This window comes from Arachis hypogaea, chromosome 11, assembly GCF_003086295.3.
Source record: "Arachis hypogaea cultivar Tifrunner chromosome 11, arahy.Tifrunner.gnm2.J5K5, whole genome shotgun sequence".
Lineage (NCBI taxonomy): Eukaryota > Viridiplantae > Streptophyta > Magnoliopsida > Fabales > Fabaceae > Arachis > Arachis hypogaea.
In genome coordinates this window covers 3,706,566-3,725,591 of record NC_092046.1, presented here as the reverse complement: position 1 = coordinate 3,725,591, position 19,026 = coordinate 3,706,566, and the positions used below count along the sequence as shown (strand labels likewise).

Here is a 19,026-nt window from a genome sequence, read left to right as displayed (position 1 = left end):
TTAAAGATATCTTTTAATAATTAAAATTTAACACATATAATCACTTAAATTATTATTTTTGTCAAAATTAGGTCAGATAAATTAATTTGACCGAAAAATAGTGAATCAAATTTTGAATTCGTCTAAATTAATATTATTTTTTTATAAAAAATGACTACAATATCCCTATTATATAAAATGACTAAAATACTCTTATTATATATATTAATTTTGAGAATTCTAAATTCTAACCCTTTTTTTCTCTATCGTTATAGGGTTAGAATTTAAAGTTTTCAAAAAATATATATAGATAGGGATATTTTAGTTGTGTTTTATAATAGGGATATTGTAGTAATTTTTTATAAAAAAATATTAATTTATACCGGTTTAAAAATTTAATTTATTAATTTTTTTGCTAAACTGATTTATCCAGTCTAATTTTAATAAAAATAATACAATTTAATTGATTATATGTGTTAAATTTTAATTTTTAAAAAATATCTTTAAAAAAAGATGTTTTTGACATCTTTATCTAAGTGGCTTCCTTATATAAAGGACCCTTCACGTATTGCACCAACACATAAACATAACCATATAACAATTGTGACTTTTGAAACTGAAACTATTGATATACCCTTTTACTCTCCTCCACAAAAATGTGTTCCTTAACCCACAATGACTTGAAAAGAATTTTTGAGAAGCTGGACAAGAATGGCGATGGATTAGTGAGCCTTGACGAGTTGAATTGGCTTCTAGACAAGACAGGAGGCTCCAGCACTAGCCTCCAGGAGCTAGAAGAGCATGTAGTTGGAAAGAAGAGCCTCAACTTGGATGAGTTCTTGTTCTTCTACGACTCCATGTTAAAGATCAACGACAATGGCGAAAACGAGGGCGAGGTTGAGGAAGTCGAAAGCGATCTTGCGAAGGCGTTTGAGGTGTTTGATTTGAATGGAGATGGATTCATAAGTAGCCAAGAGCTTGAGTGTGTGTTGAAGAGGCTTGGCTTGTTGGAACAACAGAGTGGGAATAAGGATTGCAGGGCAATGATTTTATCCTATGATACTAATTTGGATGGACAACTCGATTTTGAGGAGTTTAAGAATATGATGATGCTTACCACTTCATAATAATCCTTTTGATTTTGGTATTTGCTATATTATTGATGCATCTATCGAAAAAAAAAAAAATACTATTTATACACTAAAAATCAGTCATATCAATATGTATTTTATTTGAATGACCAATTCAGTAGTAAAATTTTGATGTATAGATGATATAATTAAGCCAAAATTTTTTAATGCATTTGGATAAAGAATACTTTATATATGTTTTTTGTTAGTAATACTTGGCATTAAAAAAGTAAGCTTCTCAAATATGAGAAAATTGAAACTAGAAAGAAAAATGAAGAACACATCTAGTAGTATGATTATTATACTTTAAAATGTAACAAGGATGAGCTTAAATAGCTTATTTAAACTCAATTAGTAGCATTGCATTTAGTAGTATCAAGAATTAGTATAAAAATTATGCTATGTTTTTCTCTGTTCTCTTTATTCTCTTCTTTCACAGATAGTTACAATTCTCAAATGAATTAGTGCACAGAAAAGTTTTCCGGTATTGTGGCAGAGAATGAAGATAGTTAGAAACATTACAAGGAAGATTATTATCAAGTTGAGAATCCACTAAGATCCAATTCTGAGACACAAGGCAGATTAAAGAATAACACCAATTCGAATTAGGGGCGTCCATAGATCGGATCGTATCCGCAGATCCGCGGTAAATATCCGCATTCGATCCGCACTCTTTGCGGATCGGATCGCGGATATCTGCTCTACATCCGCGTATTCGATCCGTAGATCCGCACTATAATAATTAAAAAATAAATAAATATATATATGTTTGGTATTATATTTACTTGTTTGTATGTTTTAGTTAGTAATTATTATTCATATATTGTATTATTTTATTTTGTTATTTAGAGAGAGTTTGATTAAAAATATTTTAGGAATAAATAAGTTTAAAAGTATGAAATAAATATTTTTATCGAATTCTTTTACATAGAAATATGATTAAAAAGAGAATGTTTAATTATGCAGATATATCCGATATCCAATCCGATCCGATCCGCAAACACCCCTAATTCGAATGACTTATCTGGCGTATGTGATTGGAGAAATTATAAATAATTCTTAAGAATTTAAAGATAAAAATATCATATTTTTATGTTTAGTTCAAAATTTAAAAAATTATTCTCAAACAAGTTTAATTCTAAAAAATTAAAATACCATTATTTTAATTCTCACCGGTATATTTGATTTTCATAGAAATAGAATCTAACTAACAAAATAATATTTAAATTACACACTCTTAGAGTTAGGAATGAAGAGATACCAAAGACAGAGTATGAGAAATTCATTAGTTAATACAAGGAGAAATAATAAATTTGATATATGAAACACTAATAAAAAATATTAATAAAAGACACTGATAATTTTAGCTAAAAAAAAGTTAGTTAGTCTTTGTTATAAAAAAAATTATTGGACATTTAGAATTTTGTTTCAACAGTCCTGCAAACTCTAGGGTGTTAAAAAAATAGAAGAATATTATCTGCATTACTTTTTTTTTTTTAATTTTAATTAGGGAAAGACTTAACTTTCTTAGCTCCAAATTAAAGAGAGCATCAAAAACCTTCCCATTCACATAGACATCTTGCCAACCTCCAAGGCATCATAGTATCGTTCAAAGTTCAAACCTAAACCCTGTCTCAACATATATAATGTGGTCTACTAATAAAGAGAGCTTGATTTAGACAAAAGGGCAAACACAAAGAACAAGTTACACGTGGAAGTGCAAAGAGATCAGAGTTTCAAAGGGGGGCTACACAAATTGATTCGACCTGAAATTTTGGTTAAGCCTGAAGTTTTTTGGATTGAGGTTAAATTTGTTTTTTTTTTTTTTTAAACGTTGGTTTGAATTATATTTTACATTAATTTGACCTCACCAAGTTTGTTTTTCATTAAACTAGTAATACATAATTACATACTAAAAAACTATATTATATATTGAACTAATTTATTTTACTTTATAAATTATAATATATATCAATCATGTTAGTACATATTAAAAATTAACTATCTATATATTTAAAATTTTTTTGCCACAATATCTCTAATTTAATAGGTGATATGTATCTTAAATGTCCGTTATACGAAGAGATAAAATTATAATTTATTAGGTTATATTTTTAGAATGTTTAATTTAGTTTAATATATTTTGATTTCGTTTATTTAGTTACTAAATTGAGTTTTATATTATGGGCTTAGAATTTTTCTTTATTTTAACCTAATAAAATATTATAAATACTTCATAAATTATAGTAGTTGTCATTTAGTAATTAGAGGTGTGAATTCCTTTTTGCTTTCGTGAGAAAATCATTATGTGAACAACTGAAATTGAGTTAGTCCATCTCTTGTTTTATTCAGGAATTGAATAGAAAATTGAGGAGTTCCTTCAATTCAATTTTCAAACTATGTCGTGGATAAGTTAGGTTGGATAGTTATTTATCCTTTTTTTCCGTATTAATAGGTTAAGAACTCTCGACATTTGTTTTGACTTTTGAACCCGTGACATTTATTTAACTAGATGAGTGAGTTAATCATTCAACTAATAAATTAATTATATATTAAAACTTTTTTTTTTCACAATATCCCCTAATCCGACAGGTAAAAAAATAATCCGTCGCAAATTGAAACTTCATTTAAAGGTTTGCCAATGTCTAATGAGTTGCTTATGTACAAAAAGAAATTTAAATTCCGATACTTATTTAAGTAGAATAATAAACTAACCACTAGATTAAGTCAAGTTAGTTATATATTAAACTTTAATTAGATCCAACTATTCTCACAACAATTAAAGTGGGCTAAACTCAACTTATATATGGGTTGATGAAAAATATTAGGTTGAGTTAGTTGGAACCCAAGTCTAACTCCATACATCCATCCCTAACCTAGCCGGCTATGGTGTATCTCTTGTATGTTAGTAAGATATACCATGTATGTATCTTACAAAATTAAAACGTGGTTGAAAGCAAGAGAAGTGTTGTTAAGACTTAAGAGGTCTGTGATGGCATTATGACAAATTATATGGAACAAGAATGCATTTAAATATCTTAATTTAATGAAAAGTAGAATTAGACAAGGTTGGTCAGCTGTCATTACATCAACCGCAATATCACAGCATTTCCGGTGAGTTTACAACTTTTGGGCCTCCATCAATTGTTCAAAAGCAATCATCATGAATTAATAAGCAGTCGGCAAAACCATTTATCATTGACTAAACTTCATCTTTTTTAAAAAGAAATTCAATAATTTATGATAACTACAACACAAACTTAGTATTTTAAAAATATAAATACAATATATTCTTTGGTGTTAACAAGCTAACAAACAAAGGAAACAAAAAAGAATTGAACTCGCAAATCTGCTATTGAATTCGCCGCCTCTGAATGAAAGACAATTGGATCGTCTAGTCCTTCTGCTTGAGTTAGGGATAGCAATAGAGCAAAATAAGGTGGTTATTTAATTATTTATATCCGCATTAAATATTTAATTTTTTTTCATTATCTACAAATATTTTAATTTTTGTCTGGTATCTAAACTCGTGAATATGTATATACTTGTCCTATCTTCACTCTGCCTCACTCTAAATAGGAAAGAGGAAAAACAATGTCGGAATAAAAAGAGAAACGACATTAGAACTGGAGAGAAGGAAGAGTTGAAGAAGATGGCATCGACATTCATCAAAGGAATAGAGTTACGAAAGAGAGGAAAAAATTAGCATTAGCAGAAACAGTAAGGCGGCAGAAAAAATGAAGAAAATGATTGATAAAAGAGATTAGGAGTATTTATAGGTTGGGTCGGATTTATGAATATCTAGACTCAAATCTAAAAGATTAATGAATCAATTTTGACAAATCTAAAAGTAATTTAAAATAAATTGGGTTAAAGCAAGTGGATTCAATATAATATCAGCATATATAAATTTATAAATTTTATATATTAAAGTAATAAAATTTTATTTTTAAAATTATATTTAATAAATATTATATCATATTTATAATAAAATAAATTATTTTAAAATAAAAATATTAATAATTTTATTTTAAAATATATGAAAAGACTATAGTATTGACGCAGTAAAAATTATTTTGATCATAGTAAAATAAAATTTTAAAATAACTAATTTCATTAATGTGCAGCTCATCTTAATTAATACAAAAAATATATTTTATAAATAAAAAAAATATAACAAAAAAAATCAAAATCATTTAAAAACGTTAATTAAAGATGAAAATGATATATATACTCCTGGATTCACAATTTCACACATCTTTTCTCTTCCTTAGATATAAGCAAAGCACACTTTTGCTCTATATTACTCTAATTAATTACATTCTTCCTCTCATACTTAAGTTTTTTTTTGGTGACTGTCTCATACTTAAGTTTGATATAAAGATTATTCTTCAGGAAAAAGAAAACTCAATAATGTAAAAGAACTTATTTGAAGATGTACATGTGCCAATAAAAAATTCTAAATCCATTTAGATGTAAATAAATAAAATTCTAAAATAACTATAATTAAAGATCATTAAAATATAACTAAATATTTTTAAGAAAAAACTAATTATAATTTTTAAAATACTTGTTATATAAAAAAACTCATAATCCATTTTTTGTTACTGATTCACTCTACAGTGAAATAAAAATACGTAGTCGGCAGCATATAATAATATATAAGAGTACGCACTCAGCAATCAGCATTTAAAAATTGGTTTCATACCTTTTAGCAAAAAAAGACGATAGTCTATAATTCAATGCAGAAAAGGTAGTGGCGTTAGTTTACATAATCTTTGACCACTTTTTATTTTTAATAAAAAAACAGTGTTCCAAACTTCCAATCACTTGGTTAAAATTTTAAGCGTAGTATTTCTTAAAAAACATCTAGACAGACAAAATTAAACGCAAATAATTATTTTAGTAATTGTAAAAATATTATTTATTGACATACAATCTTTTAAAAAAAAATAGAAAGCTACTGTTTACATATTTTTTGAAAATTTAAATTTAATTATTTTTTATTTGACTTTTTTTTTTAAAATACATATAATGATTAACAATTTTCAAAGTATTTTCTATAACCTTTTAGAAAGAAGAACTGCTTTTTTATTTTCTTTTGTCAGAATCATATACAAAAGTTTGTATGGTTAATTTTAATACTAGTTATTGTATTTAAAAGTACTTAGATTGGAACGAAGAATGAACCAAAAGGAAGAAAAAAAAAATCTTTATTTTGATATTCTTGTTCCCTTTAAGTATATCTATGTTAGGTTTGTAATTATAATTGAGTTTGAGTGTCAACCGTTCCATGAAGTAGTTTTAGTTTATTTAATATTTAACTATATGCGGAATAATTATTTTAAATTATTTTATAACTTTTATTGATTTAACTATTTAGTATATATATGTAATAAATGTAGTATTTTGTATTAATTTATTGTGATAATATTTTTTATTTTTTTTTTCAATAAATGTAGTTTACTTTACTATTTAACCAAAGTTTGGTTTAACGTATAAACAATTGTTCATGTAAGACTTAGTTTGATAAAAAAAAATTGATAAAATATTTGTATTTGCTGAATTAAAAAAAAAAATCATGTTGTCGTATTTATAGTTTTAGAATATTATTAAGGGTGTTTTTCTAGTAATCAAAAAAAGTTTTTTTTAAGGTTAACTTAGTTTGTATTTATTAAAATAAAAAAATCAATATAATTCTATATATTAGCAATATTTAAATTTACTCTTACACTACAAGAAAAACACTGAGAACAGTTGGAGTTACTGTCGGATTTAGCAGCGATGTTTATCGTCAAATTTAGCGTTGTGAAATTCGTCATGTAAAATAATTACCGGCGGACAGTGGCTTCCGACAGTAAAATTGTCGATAACTTTTGGTGGAAAACCATGACAAATAGGCACCAACTATAGCGTCGGATTTACCGCCGGACTAATCCGACGATAAACACGTTTAATGGAAACACTGCTTTTTGGTGATCCGAACCGCGTTACCGTTGGAAATATCTGCCGGTAAATCCAACGATAATAGTGCCCTAAATTGGAACCGCGAACCACTCCGCCTTCATTTCGAATTCCTCTTCTCTCTCTAACCTTTCTCTGTCTCTAACCTCTCACCTCTCAATCTCTCTCTAGCCCCTACCACCGCTGCCACTGTCGCTGCTCCAATCGCCTCCACTGTCGCTGCTGCCTTGCCCTGCCGCCACTGGAAAGATCGCCACTACCTCCAACCACCCCATTATCTCTTCTCTATTCCCGCCGCATTACAGCGCCTGAGCACCCCTTTCCTCTTCTCTAACAGACTGCCGCCGCCTCCAACCGCCCCGTTCTCTCTTCTCTGTTCCCGCCATATCTTCTCTATTTTTTGCTGTCTCTGCTTTCAAGTTCTTGATTAAAATTCTTTCTAATTTTTGTTTAGTTAAGTTTAATTTTATTTAGCTAGTTTGATTATAGTTGTTAATTAGTTAGATTAATTTGTTGTTTAGTGGATTTTATGTGGTTAGGATAGGTTAGTTTAGTTTATTGAATTCTGATTTTAGCTTAAAGTGTTTGGAATTCTTCTGAGTTGTTGATTGAGTTTTTAAAAATTGCTACTGAAATTGGTTGAAACTTGTTTGATTGTGTGAAAATTTATTGTTTCATTACCGATTTTGATGAATTGTGATTCTGGAATTGTCTAGATGATGTTTAACTCTTACCTGTTTGAATGTTGGAATTGTTTTGATTGTCTAGATAATTCTGAACTCCCTGCGTTAAGGTTATTTTTGCTCAAAAGTGGATGCTAGACTTGTCTGCATTATGCTTGATTGTTTTGAGAATTGATTGATGGTGTTGTGATTCAGTAGTTCATTGTTGAATTTGCCGAAAGGTTGTTGTTGATTTAGCTAGTTGATGTTTTGTTGATTTCTTGTCGTTCTTGGTAACCTAATGTTGAAAGCATGCTTGTTTTGTTGAAAAAATGTTGAGAATTAGATTGAATGGCGTTAATCTAAATTTGGTCATCAATTACTTCTTGCTTGCATTCATTGTGCATGTTTGTGTTTGCGCATGCCATGTGTTGTCCATATGCCTCAGAGAGCTTTTTATTGCAAATTTCGGTCAATTTCTTGAAGTTAATGCTTGTTTTAACATTCTTATTATTCTTATGCTAAACTAACGAAAACACTTATTCATTCTAATGTAATTATTTTGAAACTAAAACATTGTAATTTTCCATTTTTTATATAAATTTACTAAACTAAAACACTTTTAGAATTATTTGTTATTACTTGAGTTTCCTCTTATGTTATTATTTATTGGAGTTTGTTATGGTATTAATATGTTACTAATATGTTCGTTGTACAGACATGACGATAGGTAGTAGAGGTAAGTCGAGTGGGTCATCTCGTGGTCGTGGTAGAGGATGGGCTGCCACCGAATCCCCCAAGGCTGCCCAGTCATCGCTCTCTACCCCGGTTACCCCGTCGACCCCTTTGACGTCACAGGCGGGTCCGTCAAACCAGCAGTTTATCATGGTCCCAAACCCGAACTGGGTGCCTCCATCTGCTACGCCCCCTGTAGATGCAGTGACCCCGTCGACAGAGCCTGCAGCGGGTGATACCTCCAATGCCCCCGAACAGGATGCTTGATTGTGAAAATAATGATGTTAATTTGGTTTAGATGGAACTCTTCAAGGGTGGCAAAATCCGAATTTCAGGGGAGATTTTGTAGAAATTTGTATAAGATTTTCATTTAAACGAAAAAATTAAAATTTGCTTCATATGTATTTGTCTGTCATTCTTTAATTTGTTCGTTTATTTTACTGTTTGATTGATATATGAATTTGTAGTCTAAGTTGTTGGATCGTAAGGTCACACTAGCGGAGACCTTCAAGTATACGCATACTTTGAAGGCAAATAAGGAGAGATTTGCTGATGAGCGGTCGGCGGCCCATTATGTGAGTTTAAATTAATAAAAAATTTCAGCTTTATTTGGTTTTAAGTTCGTTTATTTAACTATTATCCTAATCACAACTAACGCGTGTGACGCAAGAGAAGTATTAGCAAAGGTTAGAAACTGCAACCAGCAATCTCAGCCGCCCAGTAGAGCCGACGAAACCGGCTCGGAGACCTCAGTCGTGGATCCCAACAAGATTTCGTACGAGACCGCCTCCAAACCCTACAAGAATCACTGCTTCGGGTTGGGCTCGTTCTTCGCCAGTGTCCTCCGCTCCTCTGCGTTGGCGGCTTCCTCTGCCACCAGCCCTGCTTCCCTAGCTAGGAAGTTATCGACCTGAGAGAGGAGGTGTAGAAGCTAATACAGGAGCTTCACCAGCAGCAGGAGTAGTTTGAGCAAAGGTATCGAGAGATTCTTGCACGCTTTGCCGCTAGCTCGGATCTAACGGAGAAGCTAGAGCAGCTCGATCGGCTGCGATAGCAGATGGAGGAATACAACCAGCAGATGCACGCTGGAGGCAGCGTGGCGACGCTGCTAGTGGGGCATACACAACAACACCTACTCCGCCGCCTCAGCAGGGGGACACGACGACGATTATCAGGATCTCTAGCTGTTAGGGTTTTATGCCATTTTGTTTCTTTAGGGTACATTACTTTTCTGTGACATTTTATTGTATTCATACCATTTATTTTTTATAAAATAATTTGTTGATTTCTACTGCTTTTAGATTTTTTATAACAATTTTGTTAACAAGAATTTTAATCCATTAAAAAAAATAAGAATTAATAATGCTATTGGCAGATTTACTGTCAGATTAATCTGACGGTAAGTTTTGGCGCCATTTAAAGAAGAATGGCGCCAAAGTTAATGTCAGATTAATCCGATGGTAATCATCAACCCCAGACTCGATAATCCATTGAAAACACCGACGAAAAATCTGCCGGTAATTAGCGTTGGACAAAAAAAATCTGTTGAAAAAAGATTTTCGACGCTGTTTATACCGTCACTACAAAACGATGATAAATCCTATGGTACTTATCATTTTTTTGTAGTGTTAATTAAATTATTAATATCAAATTTTATTCACGATCAAATCTCTTTTCCTATTCTCTCTATTTATATCTATTATGGTTATTTTAAGGGTTAACCACCAAAAATGCTCCCGAATTATTCAAACGCTGACAAAAATATACTCGGATTTTACTATCGACAAAAATACCTTTAAATAATTTAAAAACACAACAAAAATACCCAACAGTAAATATATATTTTCAAAAAATGCCTTAGAGATTGAATTTTGATGCAATTTTTTGCAAGAATAATTATAAAATTGAGATATTATTATTCTTAAAATTTGGTGATTTTTCATTAAGTATATTATTTTTTATAATTTTTTTGTTAACAACTAATAATACTTTTAAAAAATCACAAAAAAATATATACTTAACAAAAAATCACCAAATTTTAAGAATAATAATATCTCATTTTTCTAATCATGCTTGCAAAAAATAGTATCAAAATTCAATTTCTAATGTATTTTTGAGAAATACATATTTAATGTTAGTTTTTTTGCAAGATTATCTAACATTAAATATGTATTTCTCAAAAAATACATTAGAGATTGAATTTTGATGCGATTTTTTGGAAGCATGATTAGAAAAATAAGATATTATTATCTTTAAAATTTGGTGATTTTTTGTTAAGTATATAATATTTTTGTAATTTTTTTGTTAATAACCAATAATACTTTTAAAAACTCACAAAAAAAATATATATTCAGCAAAAAATTACCAAATTTTAAGAATAATAATATCTCATTTTTCTAATCATGCTTGCAAAAAATTGAGTCAAAATTCAATCTCTAAAGTATTTTTTAAAAATATATATTTACTGTTGGGTATTTTTGTTGTATTTTTAAATTATTTAAAGGTATTTTTGTCGATAGTAAAATTTGGGTGCATTTTTGTCAGCGTTTGAATAATTCGGGGGTCTTTTTGGTAGTTAACCCTTATTTTAAATTTTAAAAATTATTTTACGAAATACAATTGTTATTATTTGTATTTATTAAAGTTATTTTATTTTAATTTACTAAACATAAATGTTACCATATTTAAAAATTTATCTTTCAAATACTAAATAAGTTGCATATTTTTTAAAAATAAATTTTTTATCAAAATAAATTTAAATAAGTTAAAAAAATTATGAAAAAATATGACAAAAACTTAATTTTTTGTAGTTGTAAGACATAATTAAATCGTTATTTTTAAAAAGATATATTCACTCTCAAGAAATTATGAGTTGATGACAATATCGCTCTAGATATAATAAAACCTTTAAATTTTTTAGTTAGCTATTAATTTATTATCAAGAAATTTGTCTCTCTTTTAGATCTATTGAAAATGACAAAAAAGAAAAAAAAAATTCTGTATTGTGGGATAATGCTTTTCTAGAGAAATTGATTAATGTTACCACATATTCATGTCACATATCTATATTGCTTATGCTCATGTATGTTCAGTTTGTTTCAAAGGAATGAAGACTTGAATAAACAAATTTGATAGTACCAGTGAAACCTTGAATAGATGTTATAGTTTAGGAAACATTTCAAGTGCACCAGAGAGTACCGGTGCACCAGTTGTTTTAATCGTTGATTTTAATTAATATATATTATATATATTTTTTATAATTCAGATCAACGGTTAAAACAACTGGAGCACGGATACTTTCGGTGCACTTGAAATGCTTCCTATAGTTTATGGCACTTAACACAACTGTTGCATACACGGTTTTTTTTATCTTTTAAAATACTTATGCACTAAGAGAAGAATTTTTTTTCCCTTGAGCATTCTTAATTTTAATTGTGAAAGAAAAAAAAAACGAAAAAATATTTAGAAATATTGGTGATCGAAACAAAACTTTTATATTAAACACAACTTTTTTAAAACATTGTATTGTCTTTAAGAGAGTATGGTTTTTGTCCCTAATGTTTGGGGTAAGTCCCAAAGTTATCCTTAACATTTTAATTGTTCTATTTAAGTTCCTAACGCTTCAAAATTGACTCAATATTGTCCAGCGGTTAGGAATCCGTTAACAGAATTGACAGCAGAACAAAATTGAGACGATTTTGAAACATTAGAGACTTAAATAGGACAAAAACGTTAGGGACAAAAACGATACATAAAAATAAATTTAATTCAATTTTATCTTTCAATAATATTAATTTTTTACTGTACATAGTATTCAATTATTTTTTTAATTATATCTAAATAAATTACACTTAATCACATTACTTTCATTTTAAATAATTTTTTTTTTATAATTTTAAAGAATTTTGATACATTAGAGACAAAAGGTATAATTTATATTTTATTATATATATATATATATATATATATATATATATATATATTATTTTTTCTTTTCTGCAAATTTATATACTAGTCATTCTACAAACATTTCATGATAACTAAAAATCTTTAAGAGTAAATTTATAAAAAAAATTAATTTATTTAAAATAAAAGTAATATGATTAAGTGTAACTTACTTAGATGTGATTAAAAAATAATTGAATACTATGTATAGTAAAAAATTGATATTATTGAAGGATAAAATTAAAATTTATTTCTATGTATTATTTTTATCCCCAACATTTTCGTCTTATTTAAGTCCCTAACATTTCAAAATCGTCTCAATTTTGTCCCACCGTCAATTCTGTTAACGGATCCCTAACGGCAGGACAACATTAAGTCAGTTTTAAAACGTTAGAGACTTGAATAGGACGATTGAAACATTAGGGACAACTTTAGGATTTACCCCAAAACGTTGAGTACAAAAACGATATTTTACTCTTATAAGTTTATGATTTAAATTTTAGAATTTAAAATAAATAAAATATTCTAAAAAAATTGTTGATGTTGGTTGAAAAAAAATTTCTTACTAATATTATTCTTATTATATATATATATATATATATATATATATATATATATATATATAACAAATAAGTAAAACTATTTAAAAATATTTTTAATAAATATTTCGGATAACTATCTTTTGGTGTCTCTAAAATATATTAAATAAACTGAAATTATATAATAAATTAACTTAATCAACATTTACATAGTATAAGCAGTCGAAGAAACTAAATAAAAAATACATTGTCAACTAAAAAATTATAATTCACTAATTACGAAGTCACCAACTTACACATTTGTATTATTTCTTAAGTTTATTTGTTGTTTCACAGCAAACAAAAATAAAAATATACTTTAAAATTTACACAAAAAAAACGATGAATTAATAACACGTAATGTAACTAAAGGTATCTATGAATAGACTAAATAATTTTATAGAAAATGACTATAAATAAGAATAGAAAACAAATTTATAGCCATACCTCTTTTGCAACAATCCAATTGAACTTTTGATTTTGTTGGAAAATAAAAACTTGTTATATTATGTATACCTTAATTTTCATATTATATACTCAATTAACACGTTTTTATAACTAGAAAGGGGTCAATAATATAGTTTTGAATAATAATAAAAGAGTGTATATATCTTTTTTAATACAAAATATCGAATAAATTAAGGCCAAATTGATTAAGATGATAAATATTTTTTTAGGCGAAAACTCAAGTTATTAATTAAGAATTTTTAGATGATTTAATATATTTTATTAAATTATTATTTAACGATTTTTAATTATCAAATTTTTAGATGGTTATTATGGTTTAATATGTGAGTCCTTAGTAATTATTCTATTCTTTTGACTATTATTGCTGCATGCACACAAAATTTAAACTTTCGACATTTATTTAAATAGATACTTTTTTTAGTTTTAATAATAAAAAAATAAAAGAAATTATGTACTCTAAAACCTGTATATAATAAGTGAACAAAGTGGACTTCCCTCAGACCACATGAAAAAAATTGAATCATATGAATCCACACAGCAGAAACTCTCTTCATTTTGGTTCCCAACTACCTTAGTTTTTTCCTATAAATTACTCTTCTTCTTTTTCCTTCTCGTCTCTCTTTTTGGTTCCTCTCTCCGTCTCTTAAAAAAATTGGCACTAAACCATGGCAAAGAAAAACCAATGAAGCAAGTATGGTAGAATCTGTAAAGCTCAGGAGGGATAGCGCCACCACAAACCATACATAATTATAGTGACGCTATCTATCCTGAGTTTTGTGGCTTCTTCTTACTATTACATGTTTCTACGCACTCATTACAGGTAATGTTAGTATTGCAAATAAAATGTTCTTTAACTACGGAAATCAAGATCTTGATTTAATTACGAATATGATAATTATTACATATGATGAATAACTTTCATGGATTGCCCCTAACTTTGTATATGTTATCCTTTGACCGAAATTTTACTTTATCTATTGATCATATTCTGTATTTAATTTCTCAGCCCTATATCTCACTCTTCCAACTTTAGTTTATACGCCTGTTAATTGCTATTATCATAATCTTTTTTCTTTTTTTTTTCTCCTTTGCTTGTTCTTCTGTTTTTCTGTGTTCCTTTTCTTTCTGTCGAATACCAACTGTTTTTGGAACAAGATTGCTTTAGAAATAAAGTATAATTAATTGTAGGTTGTACACTTTTAATTTTAAATCTCACTATTTCTGTTTTAGAGTACAGAATAATATATATATATATATATATATATATATATATATATATATATATATATATATATATATATAGAATTAATTTATACATAGCTGATTGGTAACTATTATAAGGTAGTTCTTGAAATGATAATGATTTAATTCCGAATTATTTGATTTATTGGTTAGATTTTTTATTTTTTTTGAAAGAACTTAGATCTTTATCTTTGGAACGCAGTAGACTTGACCATAAAAGAATTAGGTCTTATTGACGACTTCTCTTTAAAATAATTATGTTCGGACAAATAATAAAAATTAAGAAGAATATTAGAAGATTATCAAAATTTATTTTTGAATAGAGTACGATCATTAGAATTTATTATTTTAGCCATTTAATCATCAGTGTTTATAAATATAGATTAAAATATATTATTAAATTATTAGACTAAAAAATTAGATCGATAATTAAATATAATGATAAAAATAATAAATTAAGATGACCTTTTAATATATGTTTTTAGAAATTAATTTCGCTCATAATTCAGATCTTATGTTCGAGTGTTTCTTTCTTAAGAAAATAAATATTATCATCAAATTCTTTTTTTTTATTAAAGACATGAGATTCGAACCTGTAACCTCTTAATTGAGTATGGGGAGATTATGCCATTTGAGCTATTACTCATTGACTATTATCATCAAATTCAGTTGCTTAAGAAAAAGAATAATTTTATTCTTTTAATATTATCAAAAATTCAGTTGTTTGAATTTTAAATCACATCAAAATTGTTCTTATAAAATTAAAATGCGTTCAAATAAATAATTTGTTCTTATTGTTTAGTGCACACACTAGCTAGTTGTTATTCCAACACCTCTCTCTTTTTCATATTTTATGAGTTATACATTAGATTTTTTCATTCCCTTTTATTCTTAATATTTGTTTTTAAAACAAAAAGCATAGAATTTACTTTCGGCAACATCATTTATATTATTTTTCCGTAGAGTAGTCAAAAAGTAAAATTGTTATTTTTTAAATTTGTTAAATAAAAATATTGATTTTATATTTTGGGTTTTTTTTCTAAAAGATAAATTTTTATTTTTAAAATTTTGTGTAAAGGAACAAATAGTCAAAATATGATCTAATTTTACTGTTTTAAGTTTCCTTTCACAAAATTCTATGCATATAGCCAAACATTAATAATAATAAAATTAATTAGTCCCTTAATGTTTAGTTCTTTTGTGAAAAATTATTTTTAAAATCTAAGTAGTATCATTTTATTATGTGTTAACTCCAATAGTTTTATTATATTTAATTTTGGTTTAACAATTATTCTAAGAATTTAAAGTATAAAATCATTTTATACGTGTATCTAATCACATAATATTATATTTAATAAAAATAACTACTTTTTATATGAACTGTGTGAATAATCTTTATAAAATAATTATAATTGCATAATTATGTAAAATATTTTATAATGTCACTGCATAAAAATTAAACTCTTATCCTAATATCTAAATTATTTCTTGTTATCAATGTAGAACCACTAAACATTGGAATAATGTTAGAAATTCTATTAGATTTTATTAGGTTTTAATATATAACAAGATACCAAATAAATACTTACATTGGTTTAAACGATTTACATCAAGCACCTTGATTCTTAACAAGTTTTTATTACATTGTAAATATTCAAAATTTAATTTTATCGGACATATTGATTTTCTATCATTTTGAATGGGGAGTAATTTGTTTTATAGTTATTTTTTATTTTAATTATCTGATAATAAAGTTTGTTAAAAATTTATTTATTCAATACACATATTAAATATTTAATTAAAAATAACAAATAAACTAATTTATCTAACAAAAATAACTCTTAAAATTTTTTAATAAAAATAATTTTTAAGAATTTTTGAAAAATTTTAAAACTGGCAAAGTATCAGTTAGTTTTAGTATTTATCCTAATGTAGGCAAAGGCCAAAGTTTACCAAAGTCCAAAAATAAGATCCCTGATGTAGTTTCTTTCTTCAGAAAAAGGCATAATTTGAAGGCAGTTACTGGCGCGTGCCTTGACCTGTTGACTGACACTATACACAAAAAGATACAACCTTTTAGAAAAAATTTGAGATAATGCTGATTTTTTTTTTAAATAATACTATAATTTATTATTTTTATCAGCTGTTAGTCAATAATATTAAAAATTATAGACTAAATATACAGAGTTTAAAGTATAGACTAAGGAAACTAAATTGTTAGTCACCAACAAAAAAAAAAATTTTAAATTGTTGGTTAAAAATATTAGTCCATATAAATTAAAAAACTCTTAGTTTTTTCTTTTTTTTTTTCATTGATTATATTCATATCTAATAAAATTCATTTTTTTTCAAGTATTTGATGTTAACAATATTAGATAAGAAAGTCACCAAAAAAAGAATATTAGATAAGAATCATACAAAATGAATATAAGTTTGGATTTTTATAACCTCAACACTTATCATATTTATAGATTATTTAATCGTATTTAACTATTTATATATTTAAATAGTTTTTTAAAATATTAAATTTAAAATAACATTTTTATTAATGTAATAACACATGATTAATTATTTATGTAAAGTTTTTTACTCTAACATTATATGAAAATTAAATTTTTTATTATTAAAATTATGATTAAAAAAATTATGATATGGACTAGAAAACTAAATAAATTTTCTAAAGTATGACATATGAATTAAAATATCAACTATGATATTTAAGACATTCAATTTTTGTAACACATTCTTTTGCGAGAAAAAACTATCTTTCCTGGAAAAACACAGTGGAAGATGAGCAGTGACTAATCAAGTACTTTATTTTTAATATTGGAGAGTACACATCAGAGAACGAACAGTGCAGTTCAGTTCTGATGGTGTCAGTCTTTTTTTCTCTTGTTGGGTATGTTTTGTATGTATCTATCCAACAGTAGAACCCTATTTTAATTAGTCTTAGTCTTCATCTTGGAACTACAAACCTACTATGTATTTCATAGCTTCATAGCTTAGGGTTTCCATATTATTGACTACAACTTTTTTGCAGAACCTTTTTATCCTTCATCATCAATTTTAAATGAAATATATTATCTAAACAAATAAAAGATCATTTTTAATATTAAAAGTACACCGTAAGAAGAGGAAAAAATATAATATATTTGTCTTTAAATATTAAAAGATAAAAAATATTAGGCGGTCAAATAATCTTAAATCAAATTTAATTAAATTACAATTATGTACTCTTTGATTTAACGAAATAAATTTTTATTATTTTTTATTTTATATTTTTTTAAATAATTCTTCTTATAAAAAAATAAAAGGGTAAAAACAAGAAAAGAAAAAGAAAAAAAATGTTGAACAAAGAAGATGTTGAAATAAAAAAAATGTTACAATAACATTAAGAGAAGGAGAAGAAAACAAAACAAGGAATAACAAAAAGAGGAGGAAAAAAATGAAGAAATAAAAAATGCTACAATAATATTAGAATGAGGAGAGGAGTAAAAAAAATAAAAAAAATAAAAAAGGAGAAAAAACAACTGTACAATAATATTCAAATTTTTATCTTAAATAAAATATCCACTATTAAATTAGAGATTTGATGAACTATTTTTTTATCATTTATTTATTTATTTTTTAAAATAACTCTTTAACCTTATAAAAAGAATGAATAAAAAAGAAAAAAATCAAATAAAATAAAAGACAAAAAAAATACTACAATAAAATTAAGAGAAGAAAAAGAAATACCACAACAAAATATTAGAGAAAAGAAGAGAAAACATAAAAAAAAAGATGAAAAAATGCGTAATTCACATAAAATAAAAAATACAGCAGCAATAGAAAAAAAGATTAGGAAGAGAAAATACACACAAAAAAAAATAATAAATGCAAAAAAGAAAAAACACAGAAAGAAAAGTGCGTGTATTTAACTTGATTGTTTGATTAGATTTTATTAGAGTGAACTACTAATTTGATTTCTGTCTATTTTTTAAAATGACAAGTGACTTCTTAAGATAAAAATGATTTGAATCCCGTTAGAGAGTGAATGGAATATTTGTACAATGTGTACAATGGGTTATGAGTTAAAAAATAAACATTATTCATACACTATCCAGAATAACCATTCGGGTACCAGGGAGAATGAACATCTCATGTCATGAAACTATTCATCCCAAAGGCTTAAACTGATTTTGGGGTTCACCAAAGAAGATCGAACTCTTTGACTACTCTTGACTTTTCGGATCTAGAGCTCTTATATTATGTCATGAGACCACTAATCCGAAAAGTTTAAGCTGATAGGAAAATGCAACACTAATAGTTATATCTCTAAAA

General features: G+C 26.6%; 1 protein-coding gene across 1 annotated transcript; it reads left to right on the top strand.

Moving 5' to 3' along the window:
- Nucleotides 1-560: 560 nt before the first annotated feature.
- LOC112719932 (probable calcium-binding protein CML44) lies at nucleotides 561-1,305 on the top strand. The gene has a single exon (XM_025770678.2). The coding sequence runs from the start codon at nucleotides 636-638 to the stop codon at nucleotides 1,104-1,106; it is 471 nt and encodes a 156-aa protein (XP_025626463.1). The 5' UTR covers nucleotides 561-635; the 3' UTR covers nucleotides 1,107-1,305.
- Nucleotides 1,306-19,026: the final 17,721 nt, after the last annotated feature.